This window comes from Herpailurus yagouaroundi, unplaced genomic scaffold (assembly GCF_014898765.1).
Source record: "Herpailurus yagouaroundi ecotype Mexico unplaced genomic scaffold, PumYag 216, whole genome shotgun sequence".
NCBI classification, from domain to species: domain Eukaryota; kingdom Metazoa; phylum Chordata; class Mammalia; order Carnivora; family Felidae; genus Herpailurus; species Herpailurus yagouaroundi.
In genome coordinates this window covers 16,125,322-16,140,441 of record NW_024412447.1, presented here as the reverse complement: position 1 = coordinate 16,140,441, position 15,120 = coordinate 16,125,322, and the positions used below count along the sequence as shown (strand labels likewise).

At 41.5% G+C, this 15,120-nt stretch overlaps 1 protein-coding gene across 9 annotated transcripts in view; it reads right to left on the bottom strand.

Moving 5' to 3' along the window:
- PSPH (phosphoserine phosphatase) overlaps positions 1 to 15,120 on the bottom strand; it is a 72,809-nt gene that overhangs the window by 9,431 nt on the left and 48,258 nt on the right. For 3 of the 9 annotated variants that reach the window (XM_040456237.1, XM_040456238.1, XM_040456236.1), the window contains exon 2: positions 10,581 to 10,708. In XM_040456237.1, the coding sequence (XP_040312171.1) occupies positions 10,581 to 10,708 (128 nt within the window). Of the gene's footprint in view, positions 1 to 5,429; positions 5,554 to 7,357; positions 7,489 to 9,207; positions 9,350 to 10,580; positions 10,995 to 15,120 lie in introns of those variants that run through there. The other 6 variants (XM_040456241.1, XM_040456240.1, XM_040456239.1 and 3 more) reach the window with 6 other exon arrangements.

Sequence of the window (15,120 nt, the reverse complement as noted above, 5' to 3'; positions counted from 1 at the left end):
TAACATCAGCCTCGATGTGAATGAAGTTTCCATTAAACAGGAAACTTAAAAATACATGAATACTAAACATGTATGCTATTAATTATCTATAATCTCTTTTTCTACTATCATCATGCTCCTGTTCAAGCAGATCCCTCACCTCAGAGGACTGACTTCCCAGGTTCACATATCATCCCCCGCTGTGAACTGGGCTCCTTTGCTGGTTGCTTCTCTTCCGTTCTCTTACCGATGCAACGACCCATGGTCCACCCCTGGTCTTCTCTAACCCACCCACTCCCTCAATGAATTCATCCGGGCTTGTGGCTTTAAATGTCATCTCTATGACAGTAACTTCCAAATATACACCTGGACCCCAGGCCTCTCTCCCAAACTCCAAACTCCAACCACCTTCCTGACCTCATTCAGTTGTCTGGTAAACATGTCTAAAACTGAACTCCTGATCTTCTTGTCTCCCCAAAACGGCTATTCTTGCACCTTCCTTCTCTCCCCTGATGGCAACTCCATTTTTCAGTCACCCTCGACATTTTTCTTTCTCTCAAAACCCATATCCCATCATTCAAGAAATTATGTTGGTTTCACCTTGAAAGCCTAACCAAAATCTGACCACTTCTCACCCTAACCACTGCTATTGCTCTAGCCTGGGTTACGAATATTTCTTGCCAAGACTGCACCAGTAGCCTCCTAAAAGGTCTCCCGTCCCAGTTTTTTGTTCTTAACATAACAGCCAAAGTAATCATTGTAAGCTATAAACCAAATTATGTCACACTTACTTCTAGCTCAAATTCCTTCAATGGCTCCTCATTTTATTAACAATAAAAGCCAAAGTTCTTACAATCACCTATAAGGTCAGCCCCCCATCCTGGCACCACTACCACCACCACTGCCTCCCCCCCCATTACATCTCTGACCTCACTTCCTACTCCTCCCCCTTGCTCACTCTGCTCCAACCACACCAGTCCTCTTGCTGCTCTGGAAATACACTGGGCAGGTTTCCCACTCAGGGCCTTTGCTCCAGATGTGCCCTTGGTGGGAATGCTCTTCACTCAGATACCCACTTGGCCAAGTCCCTTATCAAGAGTAAAAAATAATGACTCTTTTAAAAAAGTGATTGCTCAGGGGCATCTGGGTGGCTCAGTCGGTTAAGTGTCTGACTTTGGCTCAGGTCATGATCTCACAGTCTGAGTTCGAGCCCGGCATCGGGCTCTGTGCTGACAGCTTAGAGCCTGGAGCCTGCTTCGGATTCTGTGTCTCCCTCTCTCTCTGCCCCTCCCCTGCTCGCACTCTGTCCCTGTCTGTCTCTCTTTCAAAAATAAATAAACATTAAAAAAAAAAAAAAGAGTGGGGGCACCTGGGTGGCTCAGTCAGTTAGGCATCCAACTTTGGCTCAGATCATGATCTCACAGTTATGCGTTCAAGCCCTGCATCGGGCTCTGTGCTGACAGCTCAGAGCTTAGAGCCTTCTTTGGATTCTGTGTCCCACTCTCTCTCTGCCACTCCCCTGCTCGCACTCTCTCTCTCTCCCTCTCTCTCTCAAAAATGAATAAACTTAAAAAAAAAAAAGCGTTTGCCCAAATATCACCTTCTTCCATGAGCCAACCCTTGACCACCTGTTTATCACTGCAACCTCCTCTCCTTATCCTTAACCCAACCTTACTAATCTCCCTCACTATGCCTTACGTTTTCTTTTTTCTGTAACATCTATCATCTTCTAACATATGATAAAATGTACTCATGGGGCATCTGGGTGGCTCAGTTGGTTAAGCATCCGACTTCAGCTCAGGTCATGATCTCACAGTTCATGAGTTGGAGCCTCACAAGGGGCTCTTCACTGTCAGCACAGAGCCCACTTCATATCCTCTGCCCCCCCCCCCCCCCCCGCTCTCTGCCCCTCCCCCACTCATTCTCTCTCTTTTTCTCTCTCTCTCTCAAAATAAACTTTAAAAAATGTACTTATTGTGTTTATTATGTATTGTCTATCTGTCCTCATTAGTATGTAAATTTCATAAGAATAGGCTCTTTATCAGCTTTGTTCACTACTGGATCCTTAGGACTGAGAACAGTACCTATAGTACCTATAGTAGGGCTTAATAATATTTGTTGAATTAAGTGAAGAAATAAAGCTCAATGCCATCTTCACTATAGGGTCTTCCCAGATTCCTCCGGGCTGGAAAAGATTTCTCTCCAGAATTTCCACAGTACTTAATGTAGACCTGTTTTCAATATATGAAATTCATAATATTCCTACTTGTCTTAGACTTACTTATGTGCCTGTCACCTCCACTCCTGGATTGCAAGCTCTTTATACTAAGATCGAAAATTTTCTAAGACCCCAATTTAGGCTTCTTTTGAGTAGATGCTAAATTAATTTCTGAAGGTTGAATAAATAAATGAAATGATATAATTGTGAATTACATACCCGCAACTATTTAACTTTTTATTGTGCAGAATGTCAAATAAATACAAAAATAGAGAAAATGAATACATGCATTCCATGTATGCATCATCCTGCCTCAACAATCATAGCAAATCATGCCTCATCAACAACCCCACTAACAAGGGTTCTGTACCCCAATTCCAACATGGGTGCGTTCCCACACATTGAAGCAATTCTTAGATACCAGCATGGTGTCTCCTATAATTCAACTCTATTCTGACTTTATCCCACAAATAGCGTCAAATCCCATAGGTTCAGTCCCATAAGACTGAACCTTCCCCACCACACGCGCGCGCGCACACACACACACACTTAAGACCCCAATGCCAAGTACAGGTTGTCACCCATGCTTCTGACCAACTGCTACACACTGGAGGTTCCAACAATCCCCTCTTTGGGTTTGATTAATTTGCTACAGTGGCTCAGAGAACTCAGAGAAATATTTTATTCACTAGCTCACCAGTGTATTATAAAAGGGTAGAACTCAGATGGAAGCGATGCACAGGACAGGGTTTGTGGGAAGAAGCACAGAGCTTCCATGCCCTGTCTGAACATCCCATTCTCCCTGCATCTCCATGTGTTCACCAATCCAACCCAGAAGCTTTCAAAACTCCATCCTTTGGGTTTTTATTTGTTGTGAAGTCATGACTGATTAAATCATTGGCCATTGATGACTGAGCTAGATCACCAGCCCTTCTCCGCTCCTTGGAGGTCAGGAGGGTGGGACTCAAAGTTCCAACTCTCCGATCACCAAGGTTGGCTCTGATAGCAAATAGCCCCATCCTTAGGTGAGGTCCAAAATTCACCTCATTAACACAGGAAGAAATACCAGACTAAAAGTCACCTCACTAACATAAGAAGAAACACCTTTATCACTCTCATCACAGGAAATTCCACGGGTTTTAAGAGCTGGGAGCCAGAGATGAGGACAAGAGCAAATATGTTTCTTATTATAAATCATAATATCACGCCCAAACACTTCCACCTTCCCTCATTATCTCAAAGCACATCATATCATTTCATCCAAAATATTTCAGTGTATATTTCTAAAAGGTAAAGACTTTTTTAACATGGCTATTACATTTTAATTTTAAGTATACTACTGTACCTGACTGTACCCAGGTTTGGCTTCTGAGGAATCTAGAATCAAATCAAGTTAAGACTTAATCAAATCAGACCTAATGATGCCCTTGCTAATCCAGTCCCCATAAATAGCATATAAATTAACCTAATGTCTCTCTTATTCAATTAATTTATGCCCTTCATGATTTGGATCCTATCTATTTCACCAATCTATCCCCCACTGCTTTTCTCTTCCAAGAAATACACACACACACAAACATATACACACAACTTATGCTCAAGGTATACAGAAGATGTCTTGTTCCTTAAATGTCAGTTTTTTAAACCTCTATGCCTTTGCAAATGCCAATCCCTCTGTCTGAAATCACCTAAGTCCTCATGTCCAGTGGGCAAATTCCTATTTATTATTCAAGATGCAGATTAAATAACCTTCCCTATACTACACTATCTCCTTCCTATTCCTTCAGAGAATTAATTAATTAGTCACTCCCATTTCTCTCCTAGGATGGGAGTTCCTTCAGGGTAAGGACCTTGACTGAATTATCTTTCATTTCTGTTTCCAGGACCCACCAGGTGCAAAATAAATATTTCATGAATTAAATAGAGTTGAATCTAAGAAGTTATTGAGTACTCAGCAAGAATTGAGTAGATTATTATCCTCAATAAAACTATCCCAACTTAGAGTGCTATCAGCCTAAAATTAAAATCCTTGAGGTGACTGGGTGGCTCTGTCAGTTATGTGTCTGACTCTTGATTTTGGCTCAGATCATGATCCACGGTTCGTGAGATCAAGCCCTAAGTCATATTCTGCACTGACAACACAGAGCTTGCTTGGGATTCTCTTTCTCCTTTCTCTCTCTCTCTCTCTCTGCTTCTCCCCTGCTCATGCTTGCTCAATCTCTCTCTCTCTCTCTCAAAATAAATAAATAAACTTAAAAAAATGAAATTAGGGGCACCTGGGTAGCTCAGTTAGTTGAGCATCCAGCTTTTTTTTTTTTTTTTTTATAATTTTTTTAAACGTTTGTCTCTTATTATTGAGAGACAGAGACAGAGCACAAGCAGGGATGGGGCAGAGAAAGAGGGGTACACAGAATCCAAAGCAGGCTCCAGGCTCTGAGTTGTCAGCACAGAGCCCAATGCGGGGCTCGAACTCACAAACCGCAACGCTTAACCAACTGAGCCACCCAGGCGCCCCGTGTCCAGCTCTTGATTTTGGCTCAGGTCATAATCTCCAAGTTCATGAATTTGAGCCCCGCCTCGGGTTCTGTGCTGACAATACAGAGCCTGCTTGGGATTCTCTCTTTCTCCCTCTCCCTGTGCCCCTCCCCCATTCTCACTCTCTTAAAGTAAATAAAAACTTTATAAAAATTAAATCAAATCAAATCAAATCAAAATCCTTAACCAGCAATAATGACTATACTCTAACCAATAGAACAGAATGGACATCGTATATTCTGAAGCTGGAAGAAACCTCAAAGCCCTCATCTGGGTCAGATCCCATGCCTTTCTGCAAGAACGATATTAATGTGTCCATTTCACAAATTAACAACTAGAGGTATAAGATACTTAAATGCTTTACCCAAGGTCACACAGCTCCCAAGTGATGGATAAAAAAACTAAAACTTGGATCTCAAATGCACAGAAACAACATAAAAGGTGGTGAATAAATAAGAGGTGGATAAATTGAGAAGCAGAGAAATTAAGCAGAACTAAATAAGGTTAAACATTTGATAAGAACCTATGTGGATTCAGGAAATGTCAGAGATTTTCATCAAGAATTCAGACCAAAGTTCTGCTAGCTGGACAACACAATGGGTAATGATTCATTAACAGTGAAAGAAGAAAGTCTGCACATTCTTTGGGAGGCCAGTAGATAGAAACAGGTTTCATAAATCATCAAATTTCCACCAACCCGGGAACATCAAGGAGCTTCATATCCCACTCTCTCTGTGGCTCAGTAACCACTCATTTGGCTCTGGTCCAGAGGGAATCGATGCAATTCATATCACATGGCTAGGCAGGCTCATTATACAAGCCTAGAAGACAGAAGTCTATCAGCAGAGGAGTGGTAGTTAATGCAATGCAATCCCACCGAGCATAAGAGAACCAATCACATGCAAATAGAGGGAAAGCAAGAAACAGACAAATAACATAAGAGGAGCTAAAAGGAGATAAATGGGACAGGCCAAAGAACCTTTTAAGACTGTACATGAGGCAGTACAATGTCACTAAGAACAGGCAATACTCCTGAGAATGACTGACCGGCTCCTGAAGGCTCAAAACCTGTACGACCAAAGCCAGTCCACACTGCCACCCTGTGCCTAAGCCTATGACCTGAGAAGTACACAATGGGCACCATGTTCAAGAGGCTACCAGTCTCACTGAGATGATCAGACAAATCATTATTGTTCGTGTTTGAAAAGCCAGTGACTTGAGCCTCTTCTTGACCATTGATAATAGCAATAGCTTCAGCCAGACCATCAGCCTCAGATATGAAAGGAAACACACATTTCCTCAAATAAAGTAAGGATTGATTTCCATATCCCCAGATGAACACTAGTCCTGACTTATGACTCAGAAGCGCCGAAAACTGCTTCCTGGATTGTACTGTGTACCAAAGACAAAAAAAATAGGATGTTTGAGACATAAGTCACATTGAATTTACTTGGAAGGCTGATTCTTTCTCCACGCCCTCCCTAGAAGATGCAGCTGGATTATATAACCTTAACTTTGCCCCGCAGAATGCTCATGTCAGGGGATATGCCCTCCAACCCCTAGGATTACACAGATTTGGCTCCCTACTTAGACCTTAGAACAAATGGCCAGCACTGTAAAATGCCCTGCCTCCTTGTTCACTTCTGGCTGCCTGTTTTTTCATGGTCTCCACCAGGAGTGGCTCACAATTCACACTTATTCAAATTTCTCATAGCTAGAGGGAGGAAAAATCTGCTAAGTTCAGGTACTTCAAAGTAAATTGTGTACATTAGAATTTTACACACAAAAAAATCATTGCTAGAGAATGAACTCTGGATCCCTCACATCTGGCCTTTGTGGGGAGGGGAACGGGGGTGGAGGTGGAAGAAATCCTAGCAGAAGGGTATGTACTTTGACATGGCAGCTCCCAGGCCCAGTCCTGAGCAATGAACCACTGCCCTTCTGCGGGTCAGAACAGGTCTCCTGTCCGCCTGACCCCCAGCTGGTCCATCTTGGGGAAACATGGGGCCAATGGTAAAGAAGCCTCTGCTGACAACCCCTTCTCACCCCCAGCTTCAAAAGTACAAAAGTATGTTTTCCTTCAGGGCCAGCCTTAGGAGCTCTGATTTTGGATAAGAGGGAAAAACCTCTCCACAAAAACTCTGTTTGAACTTCTCCATCTATGTATCCCATGAGAGGCACCCAAGATCACCTTCACCAAACTTACTCTTTTGTTAGGATTGACCTCTTACCTTCACTTGTGTAAGAACAAATACAAGTTGGTACAGAGGTTAAGGAGGTCAAGCACATCCAGGAGAACAAAACTTACTAGGCTTAAATGGATGTCACTTTTGGTAGGAGGGGTGAGTCTGTTTCAGGCCCTCTGGGCACTGCAACAATGCACCAATGGATCCTGAGAAGCTTCTGGATCAGTGAAGAGTCAAAGATCCTCCAGTAACTAAGCCTAGGGTTCCTGGCCAATGCATTTATGATTTAAAAAAAAAAAAAAAAAAAGGAACTGCTGTTCTGGGGAACCTGAGATTTTATGCACCCCACATACATTACAGTGCACAATTTTATTCCGGTGAAGAGGAAACTGATCACTGATAAACAAATTAACAGCAACAAAAAACAAATCAGACTCACGTTTCTCCAGTGCTGGATTCCTAGGAAATGACACTCTTCTCTTCCTGCTTCTTTCCTGAATAAAAATGCAGCATAAAGTTCTGACTACAAATTTCTTTATGAGATCTTGGGAGTTCTGCAAGAGCAAGAGCCTAGAAAGAAAGAAGAAGGAAATGAACATCAAGGTTCAGACTCAAGAGAAGAAAGAAACTGTCTAGCTTCACTCTCCCAGCTGGTAGGACTGGTACAAAGACGGGTCAGATGCAAAGTTCCTTAAGACTGCTTCCCTTGCAAGACGCTGGACTTCTGCCTCCTTTCAGGACTGCAGAGGAGTACACACACTTTTCTCTGGCTTTGATTCTGCAAAAGCTTCAGGTCTGACAGGAAATCACCTACACCAGATCAGCAGAACACAGAGGCAAGGGAAGAAAAGAGGATCTATTGAGAGAACAAAATGCAAACACAGGGAAGCTGACTTAGGTACATTAACAGACTACAAAACAGACCCAGTTGTCTTCAAAACGAAGAGACAAAGTCTCCAATATTCCAAGAACAGTCACAGAAGAGTCTGGCTGCCCAATAACAAGGGAACAAAGTCAACAATTTTGAATTAAAATCCTCATAATCAAAACTGTAAATAGAAGTATCTCGGTTGAGCATCCGACTCTCGATTTTGGCTCTGGTCATGATCTCAGTTTGTAGGATGGAGCCCCCGAGTCAGGTTCTGCACTGTCTCTCTCTCTGCCCCTCCCCCATTCTCATGCACACACGCTTGCACACACTCTCTCTCAAAATAAATAAACATTAAAAAAATAACCTCATCATTTTTTAAAAAGTAGACAACAATGCTAAATCTCAGAAGAAAAAAAAGATAAAAGAAATAAGATGAGTCAAGAAAAAGCAAAGAGATTGAAAGGGAAGGCTCAAAATACAGTCCTTACTGAACTCAAAAAAGGTTGTGTTCCCTTTCTCTCATCCAAGCTTTTTGGTTAATTTCAAAAACAAAAAGGAATGTGGCTTCCATCATGCCCCAGCCTCTCCCTTACTCTAAGGAAAGACAGCTGCCACATTGGTGGTGGCCTATGGTGAGGCCTGTGTGGCAGAACTTAAGGGGCCCCCAGCAAACAGCCAGAAAGGAACTGAGGCCCTCAGTCCGACAACCCTCAAGGAACTGAATCCTGCCAACAACTATGTGAGCGGGCTAGGAAGCAGATCTTCTCCAATACAACATTAGGTGAGTTCACCTTGGCCAACTGTGACCGCTTAAAAAATCCTAAACCAGAACCACCCAGCTAAGCTGCTCCAGAATTTTAACCCCCAGACACTGAGAAAATAAATACTTGTTGTTTTAAGCTGCCAAGTTTGGGGGTAATTTGTTATACAGCAATACATAGCTAACACAACAGCTTTGAGGTAGGCAAAACTTTCTTAACGCCCCAAAAACATGAATAATGAAAGGAAAACGTGATAGAATGAACTTCATCAAGATTAAAGCTCTTCAAAAGCTTTTTCATGATAGAAAAAAAAAAAAAAGAAAGAAAAGGAAAAGGCAAGCCACAGAATGGGAGAAAATGTTTACAGTACACATATTTGACAAAGCACTTGTATCCAGAATAAAGAACTCTTACAACACAGTAATAACACGAACAACTTATAATAAAATATGAACAAAATATTTGAATAGACATTCCAAAAAAGAAGGTATGCAGATAAACTCAAAAGGCAAATGACTAAAACAAAAAAGACTGCACACACCAAGTATTGGTGAGGACCTGGAAAAACTGAACTCTCTAATACACTGCTGGCAGGGATAGAAAATGGTACGACCATTTTGGAAAACATTTTGCAAGTTTCTTAAAATAAACACATACCTACCATAAGACTCAGCAATCCCACCCTGGAGATTTATCCAAGAGCAATCAAAGAGCGCTTTATTCGTGAAAGCCCCAAACTAGAGTGTCCATCAACAGATAAATGGATGAATAAATTGTGGTATATCCTTACGATGGAATGCTACTCAGCAACAGAAAGGAAGGAATTAGTGCTGCATGCCAAAAATGGGGATAAATATAAAAAACCTTTTATACCAAAAGAAGCCGGACACAAAAGAACATAATTCCATTTATACAAAACACTAGAAAATACAAACAAATGCTACAATGACAAAAATCAGGTCAGTAGGGCTAGGGGTGGGGAGATCTGACTGCAAAGAGGTTTTAGGAAATTTTCAGGGGTGACATAAGTGTTATATTGTGCTGGTGATTAAAAGTGTGTATGCAATTGTCAAAATTAATCAAAATGTACACTTAAAGCGGGTGCATATTATTGCATTGAATTATATATCAAGAAAACATTAACTTTAAAAAATTATTAGGCATGATGGTGCGCCTGGGTGGCGCAGTCGGTTAAGCGTCCGACTTCAGCCAGGTCATGATCTCGCGGTCCGTGAGTTCGAGCCCCGCGTCGGGCTCTGGGCTGATGGCTCAGAGCCTGGAGCCTGTTTCTGATTCTGTGTCTCCCTCTCTCTCTGCCCCTCGCCCGTTCATGCTCTGTCTCTCTCTGTCCTAAAAATAAATAAACGTTGAAAAAAAAATTTTTTTTTAAATTATTAGGCATGAATCAAATTATCTGAAAACTTAAAACGTCCTGACTACTTTATTTCAGCAACATGAAAGTGATAGCACTATTATTATATTGAAAACCTACCAGGTAGATGTAATAAAATCTAGAATTCTGCATTTTATCATTTTCTTCCCCGATCCTCATTCCAATACCGGTCAGTCAAATATTTAAAGAGTAACTACAATATGCAAGTCACTTATAAAGAAAACATAGTAAACAAGTTTAATGAATGAATGAATTATTTAATTCCCAACTTGAAGTTGTACCTTTACAACATGTAGCTGGTAGGTACTTACTTAAAATTCTAATTCTGATGGGAGAGAAAATGACAAAGTCAAACACTGCAACACTAAATTTCGGAGATTTTCCTAATCTTGTACTGATGACTCTCCTATGCAGGATTGCATCATTCATTCATGCCGTTTGGTAACAGTGACATAAAACAAGGGAAAACTACTCAAAAGTTAATTGAGGAAAAGAAAGTCTTGAAATCCCATGAACCATTTTACCTACGCCGATTAAGAAAAGCACACGTAGAATCAGAGGCCCTGGATGTGGAAAAGGAAGGCGGGTAAATCATAAAGTTGGGCACACGGAGAGATAAACACATGCCCAGACTCACCCGGGCGCTACTGCTCCTTCCTGGGCCGCCGCCACCGCCTCTCTGGCTCCCGCTGCTGTAACCTTCCGACTGCAGGGGGGCCGAGGGCCGGCTCCGACGTTCAGTCGCCGAGCTCCGAGGGAGGCGACCTGTGCAGACCCGCAGAGCTTTTACCAAACAATCATAAGAGATCTGCTGATAAGCACCTTGGCTTCTGCTAGGCTTTGCATAGGCTTTTCTAAACTGGAGACCCTGGAGATTCAGACTCTGCACAGCGGTGCCGGGGAGAAGCCCTTGGTCCCGCCCCCTGGGAGGGGCTCCCTGAGCCCGCCCCTCCTCCCTGCGGGGGCTCAGCGCCTGCGGCCCTAGACTTGCAGCGCGAGGTGGACGTTTTACCGCAGAGCCGCGAGCCTCGCCACCTCCACTTTGCGCGGGAGGGGCAAGAGGCTACCTTCGGGGCCCTCCGCGCCGCCGGCGCTTGGGAGGAGGGTTGTGAGAGAGCCGGGGACCTCTGCGCTAATTTTGCAATTAATGAAAGCTCCTTCGGGACCTTTTTTGAATCCGCGTTTGACCTTATGCTCTTGTAGCAATGTAGGTCTCAAGAGAATTTCGGTAACGACTTATATTCGTATTATAAGTCAACTATATTTCAATTAAAAAACATGTATTATCGGGGCGCCTGGGTGGCTCAGTCGGTTGAGCATCCGACTTCAGCTCAGGTCATGATCTCGCAGTTCGTGAGTTCGAACACCGAGTCCCGCTCTGTGCTGACAGCTCAGAGCCTGGAGCCTGCTTCAGATTCTGTGTCCCCCTCTCTCTCCGCCCCACCCCTGCTTGTGCTCTGTCTCTCTCTCTCTCTCGGTCTTTGAAAAATGAATAAACATAAAAAAATTTTTTTAAACCAAAAACGTGTATTATCAAAAGCAAAACTACTTATATTCGCAACTAAAATATAAAAAATCGCAACAAAATGAGTCTTTACATTCTTTTTTCCTTGTCATCTTACTTTCTTCTAGGTGTCACTTGCCGAGCTACTTTTAAGTTGACTACAATAAATAAGGGGTGAGCACCTCCAAACATTAACCTTTGGCTCAACCCGCGGGAGCTGGGCAGTGAGGTCCCACCTTAGAACAAACACAGCCTGAAACCTCAGATGCCGACAGTTCTGCAGACTCCTTCCAAGGGGTCACTCAGGCAGAGGGGGCGATATTGCTGGAGCGGGACACTTTGTCACGACTTCTCTGCCGGCTGCTACAGAACCTCTCAACACAATTCTATCCAGAAGCAAGAGTGCTGCTGCTCTTTGCTCAGTTGTGCCCCTGAAGTTCAGTATTTTCAGATTTCATTTGTAAGAAACATTGTGCCAAAACAGGTTTGGGGCACACCTGGTTTAATTTCTCCCAGATCTCCAAAGATGGTTCTGATGAAGGATGGGGAGAAGGAATTTTGATGTTTTGAAATATGAGGTAAAAAATGGGGCGCCTGGGTAGCTCAGTCGGTTAAGCATCGGACTTCGGCTGAGGTCATGATCTCACCGTTTGTGGGTTCGCGTGGGGCTCTGTGCTGACAGCCCAGAGCCTGAAGCCTGCTTCAGATTCTGTGTCTCATTCTCTCTCTGACCCAACCCCACTTGTGCTGTCTCTCTCTGCCTCTCAAAAATAAATAAATGTTGAAATATGAGGTAAAAAAATGATACAATTAATGAGAGAGGGCAAAATAAGGGGGCCTAAAAGAACGATCTAGTCAAGAACCTGTTTATATTTTGTAGTATGTAATTTAGAAATAAGTATAATAAAAGAAACAAGATGTTGAACACCAAATATTTGTTCTCTCTCTCTCTCTCTCTCTCTCTCTCTCAAAAATACATATATTTTTTAAAAATTAAAAAAAAAAGGGGGGGGTGCCTGGGTGGCTCAGTGGGTTGGGCGACCGACTTTGGCTCAGGTCATAATCTCCAGGTCCCTGAGTTGGAGCCCCTCGTGGGGCTCTGTGCTGACAGCTCCCAGCCTGGAGCCTGCTTCTGATTCCGTGTCTCCCTCTCTCTCTCTGTCCTTCCCCTGCTCGCACTCTTTCTTTCTCTCTCTCAAAAATAAACATAAATTAAAAAAAATTTTTTTTAAACACCAAGTATTTGTATATAAGTATAAACGGTAGTTGAGTATTTCTAGGGGAAAAGAAACCCAAGAACAATAATGTAAAAAGGTAGAATTAATTTCTGCTATTATTCATACTTCATAGATGTTTAAAATTAAACACATTTCAAATAAAATATTTGTACTGAATAAATAAAATCTGTCAGTTACTGTCTCTATCTACCTCACATTCACACCTGTACTAACACTTGTGGTCATGAGGGGGCAGTGTTGTAGACAAAAACCACATTTAAAAAAAAAAGAAAAAAAAAAGTCCAGAGGAAGCTAATGGTGGTCCTAGATACATGCATGTAACAATCATGAAGTAATGTTGCTGGACAAAGCATAACTATACAAATACATTACATTATGCTTCATTGTTCTTCTTCTGGAATAATGTTAAATAGCACATGTGAGCCAAATACAATGCAATATAATAAAAACATTAGCAAATTATTTGCAAAGTTTTAATTATAATTGGTTAGTAAAAAGCAATTCAGGTAATTTTAGTAGTGTTCCTGAGAGGTTTCCTATAGATCACATTTTTATAAGCTAATATATATTGTCTGATGATTAACTATGTTAGAATCGTACTTTTTAAAAAATAATTCAATGCTACTAAAATAGGCTTCTAAAATAGAGTAAATTGGATCACTCTAGAAACAATATGATATTGAACATGCACATTTTCTATGACCCAGAAATTCCACCTCAGAAATGTACCCAGAAGAAACTCTTGCACATAAGTAGCAGGAATCACATATAAGAATATTCACAACAATACTGTATACATACAGACATTGACAGAAACTTAAAAAAGAGAGTATCATTTAATATCATAAGTGATAACTTACAACATAAAATTCAGGAAGGTAGTTACCTCTGGATACAGGAAAGAAAATGAGACTGAGAAGAGATTATAGAGTTACTTAATGGCAGTGAGTATACAGATTTTTGTATTTGTGTGTATATATATATTTTATGAGACACAATATTTTTATCAACACGTTAAATACTGATACATAAAAATATATAAATGTTTTAAAATAATATAAAGAAAATACAATTTAATGTCAACATTAAAAATAACATTCAAAATAAGTCACAGCATGGAAATAGGTCTATGATATGTCCTGTGAATGAAGCAGGTTGCAGAACAATATATATTGTTTGATTCTCACTTCTGAAAGAAGAAAAACTCTGTGTATGTCAATAGTAATTGTGGGGAACAATTAATCAAGGAGAGTAAAAGGAGTGAAAAATTTACCTTTCTACTTTATTTGATTTTATAGTAGTTGAGATTAGTTTAAAAACATTTATTAATTTTTTAATAATTTGCAAATCAATTAAAACTAAATGCTTTAGGAGTGGGGAAAGGGTGAAATAGGTGGAGGTGGCCAAAAGGTACAAATATCCAGTTATAAAATAAATAAGTTATAGGTATATAATCAAAACAGAAAAAACTCAGGGTTGTTTTTTGGGGTTTTTTTTCCTTCCTATGTAGGGAAAAACCCAATTCTTTCCTCCTGTGTTGTTTTTTACTACTTGCCCTAAACACTTGACTTCTAGTCATCAAATGAGGAAGTTTTACCCCACACCAAACAATCTCTGCAACACTAGCTGGGCACCCTATAATTTAACTCAATTCTGACACTGTCTTCTCAAAGCATAATATCCCACAGGTTAAGGACTCAGTCCCACAAGGCTGCCCTCCCCTGCCTCCCCCCCCCCCCCCACACACACTTAGATACCAGCTGCAAGCTCGGGTTATCGTCTGTGCTTCTGACCAATTGGCTATAGATCAGAGGTTCCAATGCCCGCCATCCACTCCCCCCCCCCACCCCCGCCTCCTTAGGTTTAATTAATTTGCTAAAGCAGCTCACAGAACTCAACACTAACATTTACCAGCTTACTACAGGATACAGATGAACAACCAGATGAAGAGATACATAGTGTAATGAAGTCTGGGAGGGTCCCAAGCACAGGAGCTTCTGTTCCTATAGAGTTGGGTATATCACCCTCCCCGTGTGGATCTGTTCACCAACCTGGAAGCTCTTCAAACCCAGTACTTTGGGGATTTTATGGAGCTTTCATACATAGGCATGATCGATCATTAACACCATTTTCAGCCCTTCTCTCGTCTCAAGAGAATGAGGGACAAGGCTGAAAATTCCAAACTTCGAATCATGGATTTGTCTTTCCTGTGACTAGGTCTCATCCAGAAGCCCACTCAGTTAATTCATTAGGACAAAAGACACTCCCATCTCCCAGGAAATTACTAGGGTTTTAGGAGCTCTGTGCCAGAAACAGAAGTCGAAGACCAATATTAGAACAAGAGATGCTCCTGGTGTTCTTATATTTTAGGAAATAACAAGGATTTTTTTTTTAGTTTTTTTTTAATGTTTATTTTTGAGAGAGAGAGAGAGAGA